This window comes from Oncorhynchus masou, chromosome 6, assembly GCF_036934945.1.
Source record: "Oncorhynchus masou masou isolate Uvic2021 chromosome 6, UVic_Omas_1.1, whole genome shotgun sequence".
In the NCBI taxonomy this organism is placed as follows: Eukaryota; Metazoa; Chordata; class Actinopteri; order Salmoniformes; family Salmonidae; genus Oncorhynchus; species Oncorhynchus masou.
The window spans coordinates 67517277-67538309 of record NC_088217.1 but is presented as its reverse complement, the minus strand read 5'-3'; the positions used below and the strand labels follow the sequence as shown (position 1 = coordinate 67538309).

Genomic DNA, 21033 nt, shown 5'->3' with positions numbered 1-21033 from the left:
TGGGTTTGACACGTGCTCTGAGTTATTTAAGCTTCAGTTTGTTATTAAGTTCAGGTTTAAGTTATTTTGAATGCATCAACAACAAAAAAGAGTTGGTGCCTCTAGGACAATTCAGACGGCTAATTAAGGATATTTATTTTTTTACGGAAGAATACATTTGTTTTCAATGATTGCTTTTGCTTTTTGTGTATTGGTTTATATTGATGTGCATAGATGTGTGTTTGATACAAGGCTCATCTGTAGAAGATACCTTGGTCTCAGCATGACTCTCTGTCAAAATAAAGATACAAATAAAGAAACAATAAAATACAGACTTATTGGGACATCATGATGCCCAAAAAGTGCATCACGATTATAAGACCCCATGCACATCGCTCATGAATGATCCATTTTTGAATGCCTTAACATTTGTTGCCACCTAAATCAGACTCATTCTTCCGGTTGTTTTGTTGTTAGCTGGCATTCTTTATGTCCCTGCACTGGGTTAATGGAAACTTTTCTTTTTGAAAAGGCTTGGCTCAAACTTATCCTTTGTAAGTAGTTCCAGTTTGGCTAAGGATGAGAGAATGCCACATCTTGACTACTTCTTAAGGGTTTTTACTGCCGTTTCTTTCGAGACAGGAACATGCAATATCCATTGGACCATTACTGTATCTACTAACTCAGTGGTAGTTTTCTCATGAGCACACAATCACATACAGTTCATTGAGTTTCTGAAGATGTGTGGATTAGAGGTCGACCGACTATGATTATTCAACATAGATGCCGATTATTGGAGAACCAAAAAAGCCGATACCGATTTAATCGGACAATTTAAAAATATATATATTTATTTGTAATAATGACAATTACAACAATACTGAATGAACACTTATTTTAACTTAAAATAATACATCAATAATATCAATTTAGCCTCAAATAAATAATGATACGTGTTCAATTTGGTTTAAATAATGCAAAAACAAAGTGTTGGAGAAGAAAGTAAAAGTGCAATATGTGCTATGTAAGAAAGCTAACGTTTAAGTTCCTTGCTCAGAACATGAGAACATATGAAAGCTGGTGGTTCCTTTTAACATGAGTCTTCAATATTCCCAGGTAAGAAGTTTTAGGTTGTAGTTATTATAGGAATTATAGAACTATTTCCCTCTATACCATTTATATTTAATTTACCTTTGACTATTGGATGTTCTGTTAGGCACTTTAGTATTGCCAGTGTAACAGTATAGCTTCCGTACCTCTCCTCGCTCCTACCTGGGCTCGACAACAGCCACCCTGGCAGCAGCGTTACCCATGCAGAGCAAGGGGAACAACCACTCCAAGGCTCAGAGCGAGTGACGTTTGTAACACTATTAGAGCGCGCTAACTAGCTAGCCATTTCACTTCGGTTACACCAGCCTCATCTCGGGAGTTGAAGTCATAAACAGCGCAATGCTTGGCGCACAATGAAGAGCTGCTGGCAAAACGCCCGAAAGTGCTGTTTGAATGAATGTTTATGCTCCTGCTTCTGCCTACCACCGCTCAGTCAGATACTTAGATACTTGTATGCTTGTATGCTCAGTCAGATTATATGCAACGCAGGACACGCTAGATAATATCTAGTAATAGCATCAACCATGTGTAGTTAACTAGTGATTATGATTGATTGTTTTTTGTAAGATAAGTTTAACTAGCTAGCAACTTACCTTGGCTTACTGCATTCGCGTAACAGGCTCATTGTACTGGTACACCCTGTATATAGCCTCGCTTGTTATTTTACTGCTGCTACTGAATTATTTGATACTTTTATTTTAAATTTTTTACTTAACACTTTTTAATTTATTTTTATTTTTAAAACATTGTTGGTTAACATTGTTGGTGCAACGAGAGAGAGGCAGGCCGTTATTGCGTTGGACTAGTTAACTGTAAGGTTGCAAGATTGGATACCCCGAGCCGACAAGGAGAAAATCTGTCGTTCTGCCCCTGAACAAGGCAGTTAATCCACCGTTCCTTGACCGTCATTGAAAATAAGAATGCCTTCTTAACTGACTTGCCTTGTTAAATAAAGATTAAATAAAGGTGTAAAAATCGGTGTCCAAAAATACAGATTTCCGATTGTTATGAAAACTTGAAATCGGCCCTAATTAATCGGCCATTCCGATTAATCGGTCGACCTCTAGTGTGGAACATCAGACATAATCTAAATTCTGGAACATCACAGCAATGGAGGCCAAAAACCCCTGCTCCTGTCGTAAGGGTCACTCCGCTCATCACACATCAAACATTATTGCAATGAGGAAGATTCAGACTTTAATTATGTCAATTGACTTAGGCTAGCTACTGCAGTTTCATCTCTGGTTGTGTACCAAATGGCACCCTATTCCGTATAGTGGCAATAGGGCTCTGGTCAAATGTAGTGCACTATATTGGGAATGAGTACCATTTGGGATGTAACATTTGTCTTTTCCCATGCCCAATAGTATATTTTCAAGGTTTTAAAGAACAATGTTTTTGCTGTGTGTACGTGTCTCTCTGTGTTAGCTTTAGGGGGGCAAAGAGAAGCAGGGCCTGATGGGTAGATTCAGCTCAAAACACAGTGGCGGTTATCTTCCCAGTGGGGAAGGATACGCAGCGTCTATCTCTTCTTCACTCTGCACGTGATGAAGAAAACGTGTGTTTGTGTATGTGTGTGTGTCTTGGATTGTGACGAGCTGAAAATGCTCTCCCCAGCAGCGAATCATGCAATTGCAACAGCAGAAAATGATGACGACAGAGCCAGCCTTTATCACAAAGATTTCTCTCCTTCCTTTGCTCCCTCCCCCTCTATCTCACACACACACACACACACACACACACACACACACACACACACACACACACACACACACACACACACACACACACACACACACACACACACACACACACACACACACACACAGCGGCAACTCTTTATTTCTCTCAGCCCCTCAGGCTTTCTTCTGGCCTGTTACTAGGCAACCAGCACCACACCATGTGATCTGCTGGGTGACTCCCCTGAAGTGTGACATCACAATTCCTGCTGCAGCGACAATGGTCTCTGACAAAATGCTGGTTGCCCCCACAGCCCCACACATTTTTTTTTTGCATTTGAGGGAGCTGATGCAACAAACATGCCCCCTGTCCCATCCCCCTTCCTGAGAAGCTGTCTCGCTGTGGCTGGGGGCTTCTCTAGGCCCCCTCTGTGTTGAAAAGACATCAGCACTGTTAACTGTTGTTTTCATCATTTAAACCATAGAAATTAATGAAGACACTAGCCTATGTTGTGAACTGTCAGTTGTTCTGATTGCTTCCCGATTCTCCACACTTTCTTCAAAGTTGCACTGGTTCAATCCCCGTCATAGATTTAAAAGCATTGGTGGAGGGAGTTTTCGCCATTGTTAAATCCATTACAGGGGAAGTGTTGTCACTCTGTTGTGGAGTTGTCTCCCTGACCTCTAACCCCTGACCTCTGTCCCAAGGCTACTCTCACTGGAAAGGCCAGGTGCTGACCGCGGACGAGCTGCACGTCCTCTACGAGGGGATCAAGCTCAACAACGTCCACCACTACGACTATGTTCTCACAGGTGAGACTCACACATAGAAAGAAGTGAAGGCTACCAATAGCAGTGCTAGCAGACTGGAGATGGTTGTTAGTTTATATCAAGTATTTATTTATGATTGTTTAGACTGTCTTGGGACACATTTGCTGCTAAAAGCTGAATTGCAGTATACAGACAAAAAAGAAACAAGAAGAAAAAGGAGATAACAGTTAGCTAGCTGAAGAAATGTTTCATAGAGAGCGGCTAGCTAAGTCAATAGCTTCAGAGAGTGCCTGGTCCTGGTCAAGGCCTAAATTCTCTTCAGAAGACAGATGTTGTTCTCGTCAGTCCTCGGCTCCCTCTGCAGCTTTCCAGGGAGAACACAGGAAGCAGTTGATGGACATGAGCCTCATGAGGTCACCCAGACAGAGATGGTGTCAGGCTGCAGGGTTTACAGAACCTAATGTCAGTCAGGCTGTCAGATGTTCGCCCCCAGCCACTGTTCTGTGGTAGCCGTCGTGCTCTGCTAGCCCTGGCCCAGAGAGAGTGGGAGAGACGGAACAGAAACGCTCGCACTCCCTGGTGGATTATGTCTCCTCTCCTATCACCTTGAGAGGGAGAGGAGAAAAGAAGAGAGAGGGAGAGAGAGGGAGCAGACAATAAGGGAGAGAAGAGAAGAGGAGAGGAGAGAGTGAAGGTCATGGTTTTATTCTCTCCGAGTCCTTGTGAATCTGTCGAGGTGTGAAATGTTGCCAAACAGGAATGTGTTGGAACAGCTACATTCTAGTAAGCAGACTATTGGTTGGTCAGCTCTTTTATTAAGACAGACTGCTAGACATTTGGAAGTAATCGTTACGGACACACTAGTGTAGATATCATGGATACAGTAGTTGAGACTTAAGTGCGGCTAAAAATCACATCAGTTAGGTTACATACTGTATAACACCAACAATGAAAAGGTTCACCTTTAGTAGACTCTTAGGTTTGTCAGTTGAAACTTTGTCTGTAAGAAACATAGCTTACAAATGTGACTTACAGATGTCTCTGCGGTCAAATACATGGCATGAATAGGTGGATAACCAGAATAAGTGGAGTTTGAGTTAGAATCTAGCCGTGCCAATTTGCTCCCTTTTCCCAACTCTTCCCATGGCCCTAAATCTTCCTCATTTACAGATCGGTCAAAAGTTAGAAATATGGTGGAAGCTCAACTAATACACTGCTCGTATTGTGCATGGAGATGTGTGAAACTCACTCCTTAGCCTGAAGTGTCCCCACTTGCACTGCCTAATAGCTAGCTTCAGGGGGGAGGTATGTTTGCAAGGCAGAGGTCCTGGGTTCAGGCCTTTGGTATGAGCCAAAATTAGGAGGAAGCGGTAGTCGCTAAGCAAGCAGTGTGTCGTTATTTATACTCATACCTATCCAGACCCTTCAGATTGGCGAAAACTCGGGTTAGGGGCTAGAAAGGGAATAGGTGTTGAGATAATTAGCCCCTGTGTGTTTAAATCAGCCATAAGGACATGGGCTTTCCCTCACTGAGAGCCTTGTGGCCGAGCACAAAAGTGAGGCATACACGCAAACAAGCCTTACATCAGCATTCCCATTGAATCATCTTGCTCTCTCCTGGCCCTTATCTCCCACGTACTGTATGTACAGCCAGCACTGCAGCGTCAGCAGGTCCTGCTCACGCACGCACGCACGCGCACACACACAAGCGTGATCCACTGCTTTTAACCAGGGCAAGGAGACCGGAAACATGACCGAATACAAACAGTGTAGCTATTCCCTCCGCAAGGCAATCAAACAAGCTAAGCGTCAGTATAGAGACAAAGTAGAGTTGCAATTCAACGGCTCAGACACAAGAGGTATGTGGCAGGGTCTACAGTCAATCACGGATTACAAAAAAAAAACAGCCCGTCGCGGACCAGGATGTCTTGCTCCCAGACAGACTAAACAACTTTTTTGCTCGCTTTGCGGAAAATACAGTGCCACTGACACGGCCCGCTACCAAAACCTGAGGACTCTCCTTCACTGGATCCGACGTGAGTAAAACATTTAAACGTGTTAACCCTCGCAGGGCTGCAGGCCCAGACAGCATCCCCAGCCGCGTTCTCAGAGCATGCGCAGACCAGCTGGCTGGTGTGTTTATGGACATATTCAATCAATCCTTATCCCAGTCTGCTGTCCCCACATGCTTCAAGAGGGCCACCATTGTTCCTGTTCCCAAGAAAGCTAAGGTAACTGAGCCAAATGACTACCGCTCCGTAGCACTCACTTCCATCATCATGGAGTGCTTTGAGAGACTAGTCAAGGACCATATCACCTCCAGCCTACCTGACACCCTAGACCCACTCCAATTTGCTTACCGCCCCAATAGGTCCACAGACGACGCAATCGCAACCACACTGCACACCTTGCCCTAACCCATCTGGACAAGAGGAATACCTATGTGAGAATGCTGTTCATCGACTACAGCTCGGCATTTAACACCATAGTACCCTCCAAGCTCGTCATCAAGCTCGAGACCCTGGGTCTCGACCCCGCCCTGTGCAACTGGGTACTGGACTTCCTGACGGGCCGCCCCCAGGTGGTGAGGGTAGGGAACAACATCTCCACCCCGCTGATCCTCAACACTGGGGCCCCACAAGGGTGCGTTCTGACCCCTCTCCTGTACTCCCTGTTCACCCACTACTGCGTGGCCATGCACGCCTCCAACTCAATCATCAAGTTTGCGGATGACACTACAGTGGAAGGCTTGATTACCAACAACGACGAGACGGCCTACAGGGAGGAGATGAGGGCCCTCGGAGTGTGCTGTCAGGAAAATAACCTCACACTCAACATCAACAAAACAAAGGAGATGATCTTGGACTTCAGGAAACAGCAGAGGGAGCACCCCCCTATCCACATCGACGGGACAGTAGTGGAGAGGGTATAAGTTTTAAGTTCCTCGGCGTACACATCACGGACAAACTGAATTGGTCCACCCACACATACAGCGTCGTTCTGGAGGCTGAAGACATTTGGCTTGTCACCAAAAGCACTCACAAACTTTTACAGATACACAATCGAGAGCATCCTGTATCACTGCCTGGTACGGCGACTGCTCCTCCCACAACTGTAAGACTCTCCAGAGGGTAGTGAGGTCTGCACAACGCATCACCGGGGGCAAACTACCTGCCCTCCAGGACACCTACACCACCCGATGTCACAGGAAGGCCATAAAGATCATCAAGGACAACAACCACCCAAGCCACTGCCTGTAAACCCCGCTATCATCCAGAAGGCGAGGTCAGTACAGGTGCATCAAAGCAGGGACCGAGAGACTGAAAAACAGCTTCTATCCCAATGCCATCAGACTGTTAAACAGCCACTACTAACATTGAGTGGCTGCTGCCAACACACCGACTCAACTCCAGCCACTTTAATAATGGAAATTGATGTAAAAAATGTATCACTAGCCACTTTAAACAATGCCACTTAATATAATGTTTACATACCCTACATTACTCATCTCATATGTATATAGTGTACTCTATACCATCTACTGCATCTTGCCATCTTTATGAAATACATGTATCACTAGCCACTTTAAACAATGCCACTTTATATAATGTTTACATACCCTACATTACTCATCTCATATGTATATACTGTACTCTATACCATCTACTGCATCTTGCCATCTTTATGTAATACATGTATCACTAGCCACTTTAAACAGTGCCACTTTTATGTTTACATACCCTACATTACTCATCTCATATGTATATACTGTACTCTATACCATCTACTGCATCTTGCCTATGCCGTTCTGTACAATCACTCATTCATGTATCTTTATGTACATATTCTTTATCCATTTACACCTACAAAGTAGTAGTTGTGGAATTGTTAGGTTAGATTACGTGTTGGTAATTACTGCATTGTCGGAACTAGAAGCACAAGCATTTCGCTACACTCGCATTAACATCTGCCAACCATGTGTATGTGACAAATAAAATTTGATTTGATTTGACATACACACACACACTGTCACACCATGATCCCCGATCCTCTCATTAGAGCCTCGGGTGAGGGGTTGGTTGTGTCTGCAGTGAACTGTATAAAACTTTATTGAGACATTGAGGATTTTGCTTTGACCCAGAATCCTCTTCGCCCCTCAGGGTACACTCGAGACACTTCCTTTCTGGAGATGGTTGTGGACATCGTACAAGAGCTGAAGAGGGCCAATCCTAACCTTGTGTATGGTGTGTATCCCTCGCTATGTCAACCCTATGTGCGTGTGTGTCTCACACATCTGTTCAAATCAACAGGGTGGGGTTCGACCACTGCTGATCACAAGTTCAAGATGCCAGTATGGATTATTGTTAGGGCCAAGAGTTTTTCCTGACCACCTGACCAGACCAGGGAGAACTGGTCTGGAAAACTCCTGGCCCTAGCTGTTGTATCATCGTCTTCAGGTTTGAGTTGGTAGAAGCGTAAGGACACGAAACAAAGAAAAGAAAAGCCTCACACTCATGGCTCCGAAGCAATACATTTAATATAACCTGTTATTCGACAGCTAAGCTGCCTTCATCCGGGTTTCAGTGTAATGACAAGCTTGATGTGGAATAAAGCTTAGCATATGTTTCCCAGTCGAAACAGTTCATGCATATATTATGACAATATTTTGTTTGTTTTGGTCTTCAGCAGGTTCTTTTTGGGCTGTTTGTGCACACAACATTTTTTCCTGAGGCAAGCCGAAGTTCGGTAGCTGAAGTCTAGCCCCCTTTGTCTGTGATTGGTCAACAGTGCTACTCCTAGAAGGAGTGGGAACAGGAAGTGTTGTCATTCAACAAGAGATGACTAGTTTTCATGAAAATCTGTTCACATGAGAAATACTGCACCAAACATCTTAGTCAGATGTAACATTGTGTGACTAAGACGTCCTCTGCAAAAACTGCCAAATGAATGACTTACCTTGATTCACGGTGCATTTGGAATGTATTCAGACCCTTTGGCTTTTTCCACATTTTGTTACGTTATAGCCTTATTCTCAAATGGATTAAATCGTTTTTCCCCACGTCAATCTACACACAATAATCCATCATCGCAAAGCAAAACCCATTTTATTTTAGAAATGTTTGCAAATGTATTAAAAATAAAAACTGAATTATGACATTTACATAAGTATTCAGGCCCTTTACTCAATACTTTGTTGAAGCACCTTTTGCAGCGATTACAGCCTCGAGTTTTCTTGGGTATGATGCTATAAACTTGGCACTTGGGGAGTGTCTCCCATTCTTCTCTGCAGATCCTCATCAAGGATCTCTCTGTACTTTGCGCCATTCCTTTGTTCCTGACTCGTCTCCCATTCCCTGCCGCTGAAAAACATCCCCAGAGGATGATGCTGCCACCACCATGCTTCACCGTAGGGATGGTACCAGGTTTCCTCCAAACGTAACGCTTGACATTCAGGCCAAAAAGAGTTTCATCTTGGTTTCATCAGACCAGAGAATCTTGTTTCTTATGGTCTGAGAGTCATTACATGCCTATTGGTAAACTCCAAGCGGGCTGTCATGTGCCTTTTACTGAGGAGTGGCTTCCGTCTGGCCACTACCATGAAGGCCTGATTGGTGGAGTGCTGCAGAGATGGTTGTCCTTCTGGAAGGTTCTCCTATCTCCAAAGAGGAACCATTGGGTTATTGGTCACCTCCCTGACCAAGGCCCTTCTCCCCCGATTGCTCAGTTTGGCCGGGCGGCCAGCTCTAGGAAGTCTTGGTGGTTCCAAACTTCTTCCATTTAAGAATGATGGAGACCACTGTGTTCTTGTGGACCTTCAATGCTGCATACATTTTTTGGTACCCTTCCCCAGATTTGTGCCTCGACACAATTCTGTCTCGAAGCTCTCCGGACAATTCCTTCGACCTCATGGCTAGGTTTTTTCTCTGACATGCACTGTCAACTGTGGGACCTTATATAGACAGGTGTGTGCCTTTCCAAATCATTTCCAATCAATTGAACTTATCACAGTTGAACTCCAATCAAGTTGTAGAAACCTCTCAAAGATGAAACAGGATGCACCTGAGCTCAATTTCGAGTCTCATAGCAAAGGGTCTGAATACTGTAAGTAAGGTATTTTTGAAATGAAGCATTTTTTGTTGTTGATAATTTATCATTATGGGGTATTGTGTGTAGATTGATGAGGAAAATGTTTATTTAATCCATTTTCGAATAAGGTTGTAATGTACTTTCTTAATGCACCGTATTTTGTATTAATTTTGCCTATTTTGAGGAAGGGTTACTGGGTATGTTGTTGCTATGGTTGCTCAATAGGGACAAACAACAGTGATATTACTGCTTTTTCCCCCTTTTTTCAAGTAAAGGTCTTCAGGGAGTATGCGAGCTCAGACGTTTACTTCTCCGAACTGAGTTCTCCAAGAAGCAAACTGAACATTAAGTATGCGGACGCCTTAAGCCCTTGCTGCGTTTAGAAAAAGCGCTGACAGGACAGTTGTGTCTGTTTCAGCGAGTCCAAAGTAAACCATTCGTCATTAAGCTGCTAATTAAGATTAAAGTTGACATCATTTAATAACGCCCATGCATTTCCATGGAAATTAGTTGAACAACATGTAGGAGCGGGATGAATGAAACTGCTGTAGCGCGTGTTTACAGTCTGTTCCCGCGGGCAGTGTCGTATGCATTAGTGCACAACTTAGCAACACGTTTTGCATCGGAAAATGAAAACAAGAATTTCTTTGTTCCTTTCGTCCATCCCCATTTCGTCCCGTTATCCTCCGTTTTGGCGTCTAGTGAATACGACCCAGGTGTTTTGACGTAATTAGCTGACGATGAACATAATCGGAAGACATCTTGGGTCAGCTTCACTTCGATGCAAAACATCTGTAATGTCTGTGTGAAACCTGAGAGATCTGTGTTAAGAGGTTGAGCGTGTTCTCGTTTGCCTTTTCAGTGTGTGACCCGGTGCTGGGGGACCATGGCTCCATGGTGAGTACTTGTGTTTTTGTGATACGCTGCCTGTCATTCGTATGTTTTATTGAACAGAGCAGAAAAGATTATGAAAATATAATAGTGGGCAAGATTGGAAGATTTCATCATAGACAGTGGGTCGGATTTGAACCCACACTGACATTGGTAGGTATGTATCCTACACAATCCAGGCCACCAGAGAGTACTGTGCCTTTAATGGGTGATCAGATGGTACTAGTAAGTGATGTCACTACTCCTGCTCAATCTCATTCAATGGGGCAACACTGACCTTCAGCTTTACCTGAACCAATGAGTCAAACCTAAGACCCCGCAGCCACACTGAGAACACATAAACGGAAATCCTATATGCATTCATCGATTGCCTGTTTTTGTCTGTCAGGCAAAAGTTCAATTCAAGTCAACTATTTTCGGATGTAAAAAGGCATATTGCGCACTTTTTGATGGATAACGATCTCCGTTGTCCTTTGGAAAACCACTTAGAACCCCACCTTCACTTTCTGTTATCCCTTGTCCTTTCTCTGTCTGTCTCTCCCTGTGGTTCTCCCTGTGTCACTTCCTGTCCCCATCTCGCTCCCCCATCTCTTACTGGAATCTCTTCTTTACCTTTATGGGCTGAGCATCTGGGATCAGTCGACATGATGTCATTGTTGCATCATGGTGTGTGTGTGTGTGTGTGTGTGTGTGTGTGTGTGTGTGTGTGTGTGTGTGTGTGTGTGTGTGTGTGACGTGCGTATGCGTGTGTTGTGGATTGGGGAAGGATAGACCGCATCTCATTTCACAGTGACAGATGAAATTAGCATGAGCGGAGCTGCCCTCGCTGTCTGTACAGAGAGATGCGGAATAATTTGCTCGATTGTGACTCACTGTGCGTGCGTAGATGCGTACGTGTTACAGTGTGTGTGTGTGTGTGCGTACACTAGTATTTGTGTGTGTGTTTGATAGGTAGAGAGAGCAGAAGGGCATACATGCATAATGTTTGTTGATGCATATAGTGACATTGAGAAAATGGTGTGTATACTTGTTGTGCTCATCATTCTGATTTACTCAATACATCCATCCTTTCCTTGTTATGCATCTCAGTAGTCTGAAGTCGCTTCCTTTCCTCGTCCCCTTTTTTTCGTCTGCTCTGATCTGAGCTAGGCAGAAATTTCAGCTCGGTGTAGATAAATAAGGGCTGATGAGGAGAGGCAGTCACTCCAGGTGATTGAGATGCACCCTGTGTGTGTGTGTATGTATGTGTGCGTGCGTGGCTGCTCACCGGTACTGATGTTTCTTTCTGTCTCCAGTACGTTCCAGAGAACCTGCACCCAGTCTACAAGAACAAGGTGGTGCCAGTGGCCGACATCATCACACCCAATCAGTTTGAAGCAGAGTGAGTAGTAGTGAACCTATACAGCTGCAGTGTGTGTGTGTGTGTGAGAGAGAGAGAGAGACGGAGAGTTAAATCACCACAGGGACTGTATCGTATCTGTAACTATCACTGTCACTAAGCCTCGTCCACATCCTAATCAGCTACATTGATGTCATTTTACTCAATATCCTATCAACTGATATACAGATACACCAAAGGCCTCTGTATGGCGTGTAGCATGTCAGTAAGATGGCTGCTAAGCTGAATTATACCCAGTCACTCCTCTCTGTGTTTGTCTGCTTGTCTTTTTGTCTGCATTCCTCCATCATTCTTCCTGTGTTGGTTTGTGTGTGCTGTGTTGGTTTGTGTGTGCGGTGTTGGTTTGTGTGTGCGGTGTTGGTTTGTGTGTGCGGTGTTGGTTTGTGTGTGCGGTGTTGGTTTGTGTGTGCTGTGCTCGTTTGTGTGTGCTGTGCTCGTTTGTGTGTGCTGTGCTCGTTTGTGTGGGCTCTGTGTTGGTTTGTGTGTGCTGTGTTGGTTTGTGTGTGCTGTGTTGGTTTGTGTGTGCTGTGTTGGTTTGTGTGTGCTGTGTTGGTTTGTCTGGGCTGTGTTGGTTTGTGTGTGCTGTGCTCGTTTGTGTGTGCTGTGCTCGTTTATGTGGGCTCTGTGTTGGTTTGTGTGTGCTGTGCTGGTTTGTGTGGGCTGTGTTGGTTTGTGTGGGCTCTGTGTTGGTTTGTGTGGGCTCTGTGTTGGTTTGTGTGGGCTCTGTGTTGGTTTGTGTGTGCTGTGTTGGTTTGTGTGTGCTGTGCTGGTTTGTGTGCTGTGCTGATTTGTGTGGGCTCTGTGTTGGTTTGTGTGTGCTGTGTTGGTTTGTGTGGGCTCTGTGTTGGTTTGTGTGTGATGTGTTGGTTTGTGTGGGCTGTGTTGGTTTGTGTATGCTGTGTTGGTTTGTGTGGGCTGTGTTGGTTTGTGTGTGCTGTGTTGGTTTGTGTGTGCTGTGCTGGTTTGTGTGTGCTGTGTTGGTTGTGTGTACTGCTTCTCCCCTCGCTCCTTTCAACCCTACTTCTAAACCACCTCCTCTGCCCATCACTGCAATCCCAGGTCTACCGGTGCACAGGGTCCCTCTGGTGGATACCCAGGGAATGACAGATGAATAATAATATACTGTACGTTGTGTCTTGAGGTGTTTCCACAGCCTAATGATAGTCTCAGTCGTTTAGCTTGGAGGATGATGGCGTAAATGTTGCTCACTGTCTCTCACTATGGCCACTAGAACACTATAGTAGAACACTAAACAGACTCTTCCTTATACTGTTTGTCGGTTGCTGTTTACAATGAATGTGGTGTTAGTGTCAAGCAGAGGAGGATGGTGGGGGGAAGCTATAGGAGGACGGGCTCATTGTAATGGCTGGAATGGATTGAATGGAACGGATGTGTTTGATACCGTTCCATTTATTCCATTCCAGCCATTACAATGAGCCCATCCTCCTATAGCTCCTACTCCCACCAGCCTCCTCTGGTTACAAGGTTAAATTAGCATGGGCATGTTTGTGTGTGACCTTATTTGTGTTTGTCCTCCAGGCTTCTGACAGGGAAGAACATTAGCACAGAGAAAGATGCAGTGGAGGTGAGTCTTACCATAGACCATGCAACATATATATTATGTTGCAAAGTTGTCCTCAAGTCATGTCGAACTTTGTCCATAATCCATGGGCAATGTTTGAATACCAATAAAATGGATTCTTCCTTCCTTGAGGTATTCACTGAAATGTAAGTAAGCAGATGGCATCCACCCCATTGTTTTCACCAAGCCTTCCGTGACAGAGCTGTGATTTCCCCAAAGAAAAAATAAATGAAGGGTGTATTTAAAAAATATATATATATTTTAAGGAGAGTGTTTACATTCCTGTTAGTGAGCATTTCTCCTTTGCCAAGATAATCCATCCACCTAACAGGTGTGGCATATCAAGAAGCTGATTAAATAGCATGATCATTACACAGGTACACCTTGTGCTGGGGACAATAAAATGTCGTGGGACAACATTCCACAGGCCACAATAAACAGCCCTGATCAACTCAATGCGAAGTAGATGTGTCGCGCTGCATAAGGGACATGGTGGTCACCAGATACTGACCGGTTTTCTGATCCACGCCCCTACCTTTTATTTTAAGGTATCTGTGACCAAATCTGTGTTCCCAAGAAGAGTGGAGACGGGGATTGAAGCCCTGTCTCTGCTGGGGAGGCATGAATATGTGCTGGGTGTTACCAACTCAACCATGGCTCTGCCCAGAAGGATGCATTTTTTAAGTATGTGATTTTGAATAGGGAGGTGGCTCCATTACATGTAGCAGGATGTTGACCTTTTTCCCCTGGCTGCTGCCTCCTTCCCCAGGTGATGGACTTGCTCCATAAGATGGGTCCTGACACGGTGGTCATCACCAGCTCTGACCTGCCCTCGCGTCTGGGTGACCGCTTCCTTGTGTCCCTGGGCAGCCAGAGGACGTGTAAGTGTGTGTGTGTGTGTGTGTGTGGTCAAGGGTGGGCAAACTAACAATGACAATGAGTAATTGATGTAACTGTCATGGTTATATGTCCCATCTGTGAATCATTGGTCATTGGTGTAACATTTCCTCTTCTTGCATCTCCAGTAATGCCTGATGGTACCAAGTCCACCCAGAGGGTTCGTATGGAAATCCCCAAGGTGGACGCTGTGTTTGTGGGGACAGGGGACCTGTTTGCTGCGATGCTGCTGGCCTGGACTCACCACTACCCCAACGACCTCAAGGTCTGCAGTGTGTACTAAAGCCAGTTATAAAACCTAGAGGGCTCATTTGGCACAAAAGACTGTGATTGTAAGGTACAGGGTGAAGTTGCCCCTAGACTTTTGGTCACCAACCAAAATGCAAGCCGAGATCTACCACTCAGATTATTTTAAAAACATGACTTAAAAAACGTACGCCTATGCAATATTAACCAATTAAAAACAGTTCTGTAGTAATGAGGTTTGTGCAGTAGGCTATAGGCCCAATACATTATCACTGCATATTGGCTACACTTCAATTGCCCTGCCAATGTTGTTCTTCTTTGGCCATTTTTAAATGATCTACATTTTTAAATGTAGGTATATAATCACACTGGTAAGAGATCATTTGTTGTATTCCTTGTGAGGCACAGCTGAGTGAGCATAATAATTTGGTCTTTTTTTGTTTGTTTACTAGACTGATGGCCTGCATCTGATGGTCAATCTGAGGGGAGGGAGGGAGCAGCGTTGAGGCTGCCTCTTTCCCGACTCACCGTCCCTCCTCTCTCCCTCCCTCCGCTCGGAAAAGGGGACACTGTCTTCCAGCTGATGGTGAAACTCAAGTCGCACTGCATTATTTCTGCCTCATGCACCAATTCATGTTACTCCTATGACCACAGAAAATGAAATATTCCTTGATATTAAAAAGGCCACTAAGCCGCTAATAATAACAACGCAAGCTTATCGAAACACTTTGCGATAGTCATTTATTGCAGCTGCAGTGCTGGTTGTAGTGTGAGTGGAAGTAGGGAGAACACACATTTAATGACTTTTAAAACTGTTGAACAAAGTGTTGACAGTGCTGAATAACAACTTAAACAGGAACTTACTTACTTATAAAAACATCAGCACTTTGCTGTATTCGTTGAGTCTCTCTCTAGTCGTGGTTTTAAACGTTTTGAAATCTCACATTAGCAACTTTGCTGTGCGTTCGAGGCTTCTTTTTACAGTCTATGGCGCAAGGAAACTGTAGACACGGAGATTTGAGCTATGTGATTGGCTAGCGGTAGACATATGGGTGCACTTGATTTGTTCTCTGAGCCTGCCGGGTAGGCGAAGTTCTACCTTCAGACACGTGAAATTGTTCAAAATGATAACACTTTGCCTTACCGGCGCTAGGGCTGCTGAATCAAGTGCACCTACCGCCAACAGCATAAAACATTTTTTTTTAAGAGGAACGCAAGGCTTTATCATTGGGTTTTTTACAGAAATGTTTGGTGATCGACTAGGAATGGCTTGGAGATGGACCAATCGCGATCGACCGGTTGGTGACCACTACCCTACATGCTGATCTTGAGTCAGTTTTGCATTTTCCCCACTAATGGTTAAGATTGGGGAAGGGGAAGCTCATCCTAGATCTAGGGGAAACTTCACCCCGGAGTGTGATAGTAATGGCCTTCCATGGCGCTGCCCATGCTGTCATAGAAGCAATCAATAGAATAGATTGGAGGTGCACCCTCTAGGTTTTATAGCTCTCTCTTGTATAGCTGAAGCTCACCACTGATTCTGTCAGCATCATACTTAGAATAATAGTGATCTCAATCAGTCAGCTACGTTCCCACCATTCAAACTTCCCCCATTCTCAAGGTAAGGTCAAACTTGATAGGTGTGGTATGCTGGAGCTCTTACCAATATTTACATTTTTTTTGTCTGAACCACTGAAGGGGTGCTCAGTCCTAGGATTTTAAAACCGCAATTGTAAAAGAAAGACCGGGATGGCAGCTTAATTTCCTTTGAAAGTTTCAACATTGCTTTGACAAACAAGTCTCTCTCTGTCTCTCTCTCTCTCTCTGTTAGACTGCATGTGAGAAGACTTTCTCAGTCATGCATCACGTTATCAAGAGGACCATCTCCTATGCTCATGGTAAGACAAAAGCAAGCATCAATTTACTCACTGTAAGAAGTGTTTGTGTGTACAGTGGGGCAAAAAAGTATTTAGTCAGCCACCAATTGTGCAAGTTCTCCCACTTAAAAAGATGAGAGGCCTGTAATTTTCATCATAGGTACACTTCAACTATGACAGACAAAATGAGAAAAAAAATCCAGAAAATCACATTGTAAGATTTTTTAATGAATTTATTTGCAAATTGGAAAACAAGTATTTGGTCACCTATAAACAAGCAAGATGTCTGGCTCTCACAGACCTGCAACTTCTTCTTTAAGAGTCTCCTCTGTCCTCCACTCATTACCTGTATTAATGGCACCTGTTTGAACTTGTTATCAGAATAAAAGACACCTGTCCACAACCTAAAACAGTCACACTCCAAACTCCACTATGGCGAAGACCAAAGAGCTGTCAAAGGACACCAGAAACAAAATTGTAGACCTGCACCAGGCTGGGAAGACTGAATCTGCAATAGGTAAGCAGCTTGGTTTGAAGAAATCAACTGTGGGAGCAATTATTAGGAAATGGAAGACATGCAAGACCACTGATAATCTCCCTCGATCTGGGGCTCCACGCAAGATCTCACCCCGTGGGGTCAAAATGATCACAAGAACGGTGAGCAAAAATCCCAGAACCACACGGGGGGACCTAGTGAATGACCTGCAGAAAGCTAGGACCAAAGTAACAAAGCCTACCATAAGTAACACACTACGCCGCCAGGGACTCAAATCCTGCAGTGTCAGACGTGTCCCCCTGCTTAAGCCAGTACATGTCCAGGCCCGTCTGAAGTTTGCTAGAGAGCATTTGGATGATCCAGAAGAAGATTGGGAGAATGTCATATAGTCAGATGAAACCAAAATATTACTTTTTGGTAAAAACTCAACTCGTTGTGTTTGGAGGACAAAGAATGCTGACTTGCATCCAAAGAACACCATACCTACTGTGAAGCATGGGGGTGGAAACATCATGCTTTGGGGCTGTTTTTCTGCAAAGGGACCAGGACGACTGATCCGTGTAAAGGAAAGAATGAATGGGGCCATGTATTGTGAGATTTTGAGTGAAAACCTCCTTCCATCAGCAAGGGCATTGAAGATGAAACATGGCTGGGTCTTTCAGCATGACAATGTTCCCAAACACACCGCCCGGGCAACGAAGGAGTGGCTTCGTAAGAAGCATTTCAAGGTCCTGGAGTGGCCTAGCCAGTCTCCAGATCTCAACCCCATAGAAAATATTTGGAGTTGAGGGAGGGAGTTGAAAGTCTGTGTTGCCCAGCAACAGCCCCAAAACATCACTGGTCTAGAGGAGATCTGCATGGAGGAATGGGCCAAAATACCAGCAACAGTGTGTGAAAACCTTGTGAAGACTTACAGAAAATGTTTGACCTCTGTCATTGCCAACAAAGGGTATATAACAAAGTTTTGAGATAAACTTTTGTTATTGACCAAATACTTATTTTCCACCATAAATTGTAAATAAATTCATAAAAAATCCTACAATGTGATTTTCTGGATTTTTTTTCTTATTTTGTCTGTCATAGTTGAAGTGTACCTATGATGAAAATTACAGGCCTCTCTCTCATCTTTTTAAGTGGGAGAACTTGCACAATTGGTGGCTGACTAAATACTTTTTTGCCCCACTGTATATGTGCTTCGTGTTTAAGATGCTTGAGCGTTCATTTGCTCCTTCTGTCTTTGTTTTTCTCTTTCGCTGGGTGATTTTCCCCCCATCTCCTTCTCTCTGTCAGATTTAGCAGGGCCTGGCCGAAAACCCAGCCCGCCTCAACTGGAGCTGAGGATGGTTCAGAGTAAAGCAGACATTGAGGACCCCGCCATCGTGATGGAGGCTACTGTCCTAAACCTATAGAGCCCCCACCCCCAATCCCCTCCCCCCGCGCCACAACCGCACAATGTATAGATGTTGTACATTTTGATCTGTAATGTGACATTGCCTTAGAAATCTCTTACAGAGCACAACATTTCCATATGAGGAGACTTAGCAGGGTATGGATGGACCAGATGGGGGGGTGAGCAGAGGAGGGGAAGACCTGAGTGGGCCGGGGTGGGGGCTACTGCACTCAGACACCTCTTGTCGACAACCTGGTCTCTCTCGGTCTCTCTTTATCTCTCCCACTCCCTCTTTGAGCTTGCCTAACCTCTTGGTTTGTCCTGCACACACAGCTTCACAGCCCAGGCCTAGACTATTCCAAGGCCAGGCATCACAGGGTTTAGGCCTATTGGAGTTGCAGCACTAGCTAACTACGGTGGCAATGTGGTGGCTCAGGCTAGGTAAAGCCTAGGCCGAGGTTATATCTGGCCTGTAAAAATCAACCAATCAACAATCTGTCAATCAATCAAGCCTTGTGAAATATATGCACAGCTGAGGGCAGAATACTGATCAGGGATAGGATAGACTCTGAGGCACTTATTTGAGTGGAGGAGTGGTGGTTTATAAATGTTTTACCTCATATGTCACAACAGGACAATGGTTTTGGGTATGTTGATTCTTAAATCAATTGTCCATGTCCGGTGCTTAGATCATGATCAGCGTATGATCATTGTAAGCACGTCACTAACTTTGTGGTTGTACGTTTTTGTGTGTTGTTTGTTATTTACAATGTGTGAAATGCTGGAGATCTATCATTTCAACATTTGTTGATGTATGATCCGTGTGTGTTCAAATTTCAACGTTATTGGAATTACCATGCGTATGTATTTTATTTTGTTCTTAATTGGTTGCAAGGACTAGCAAGGATAATCTACACTGTTCATTTTATACATACAAATTAAGCAAAACATTCATATACTTTTTTATGTGTTTGTATATTTACATATCTTGGGCAGATATAGTATTGATATAGTTTCTCTGTCTGTACCAAACTTGTGAAATCAAATTATGTTAGAGAGTGCCAAACTGGCTGTTTCCTGAAACAGACATGAAATTGCAATAAAGTTAATATGATTCCTGTTATTTAGCCAACTTGCTGTAAGTGTTCTGTCTTCCCCTGCTTTGTGGGGAATTCTCCATATCTCACGCTCTGTTCTGAAGAATGAATAAGGTGGAGAAAGCTGATTTGATCTTTCTGGTGATGCTATGTTACAACCATTTCTCCTCAGGCGGGGGAGTGTCCGTGTGCAGGACCAATCAGGGGTTAGTTCTGCTCTGCCTGACATGTACTTACCCCTCAGCTTTTCATGAAACCAGTGAACTGTTTAATCTATGTTCCAATTGTGCGTTACTGTACATTTGTGTGTTTGCGTGTGTATGTGTGAGAGTATGTAAGTGTATATTTCCTCTGTAATGGGGTTTGGGGGTTTTAGGGGAGGGGTTGGGGGAAACTAGTTAAAAAAAAAAAAAGAGAAGCAAAGACTTATCATCCAGAAACTAGCCTTTCCGGTGCTCTCATAGGAATAGCCCAGCTGCTGACTAAGTCGGTGGTGGTGAGGTTTGTTGGCTGTGCCAGCTTTTGAACCCAAATACTGTATGTGGGCATTGAACTCCAAAACGGAAGGACCTAAAACTGCCATTGAGTGGTCCGAGTGAGTAGGAGCTTGGGGGAGTTGGATGGTTGAGGCTGTCTGTGTCTTCGGACGATATATATATATGTTGGTCTGAAGTGGGTTGCCTTGCAAAATGGAGTCTGGTCACATAACTAAATCTTCAGCTCCCCCAGTATTCTGTGGGAATCCATGGAAACAACATATTGACTGTTGTTGCAGCAATGTTTTAACACATTCCCTGGGGGAAACGTAGAGGGATCGTTCACGGTGGATTACAAAATGTATGTTATTTATACATATATAAAGTATATGTATAAATATGTCATGTACTGTGGATCATGAATCTGTGCTAAAGATATGGCCAATTTCTGAAACATATATTGAGGGCGCTGCCTTGAATCATATAGGACATTCCAAAGTATCTTATTCCTTAATATTCAGCTAATAGCACGTGCAGTAGTGGTGAAACAAAAACTAAATGGGTTAAGGATGATTGTTGACATGTAACGGTGTGCAACATTTTGTGTCTTGGTCTAGAAAAAATGCCCATGTAGGGCATTACATGTCAACAATCATCCTTAACCCATTTTTGGGGGTTTCACCACTACTGCAATCGAGCCACGTGCTATTGGCTGAATATTAGGGAAGAAGAGATTTTGGAATGTCCCATCTGATTCAAGGTAGTGCCTAGTTAAATAAAGGTTAAATATATAAAAGTAATAAATATATATTAAAAAATAAATAAAATATGTTTCTTTGTTTGGACCACTGTGTTTGCTGTAGTGTTGGCTCTCTCCTAAAATAGTCCCTTTGGCAAAGTATCATAACATGTACTCTTGCCATGTGTATACAAGAAACAGTAGGCAACACTAGAATATTAACCATGATGTCAGTACAGAAAGGGAGATCTTTGACTAATGCAGCATTCGTGACCAAGTGGGATGTGGGAATTTACAAGTTGTGAAGTCGTAAAAAA

The 21033-nt window shown here is 43.9% G+C and overlaps 1 protein-coding gene across 3 annotated transcripts in view; it reads left to right on the top strand.

The window, feature by feature from the left end:
• Positions 1-19847, top strand: part of pdxkb (pyridoxal (pyridoxine, vitamin B6) kinase b) — a 31938-nt gene extending 12091 nt beyond the window's left edge. The window contains exons 3-11 of one of the 3 annotated variants that reach the window (XM_064969441.1): positions 3477-3581; positions 7700-7783; positions 10489-10523; positions 11813-11898; positions 13456-13501; positions 14268-14379; positions 14524-14660; positions 16473-16539; positions 18305-19847. In XM_064969441.1, the coding sequence (XP_064825513.1) occupies positions 3477-3581; positions 7700-7783; positions 10489-10523; positions 11813-11898; positions 13456-13501; positions 14268-14379; positions 14524-14660; positions 16473-16539; positions 18305-18423 (791 nt within the window). In that variant the 3' untranslated portion in view covers positions 18424-19847. The other 2 variants (XM_064969442.1, XM_064969443.1) reach the window with 2 other exon arrangements.
• The last annotated feature ends 1186 nt before the right edge of the window (positions 19848-21033 follow it).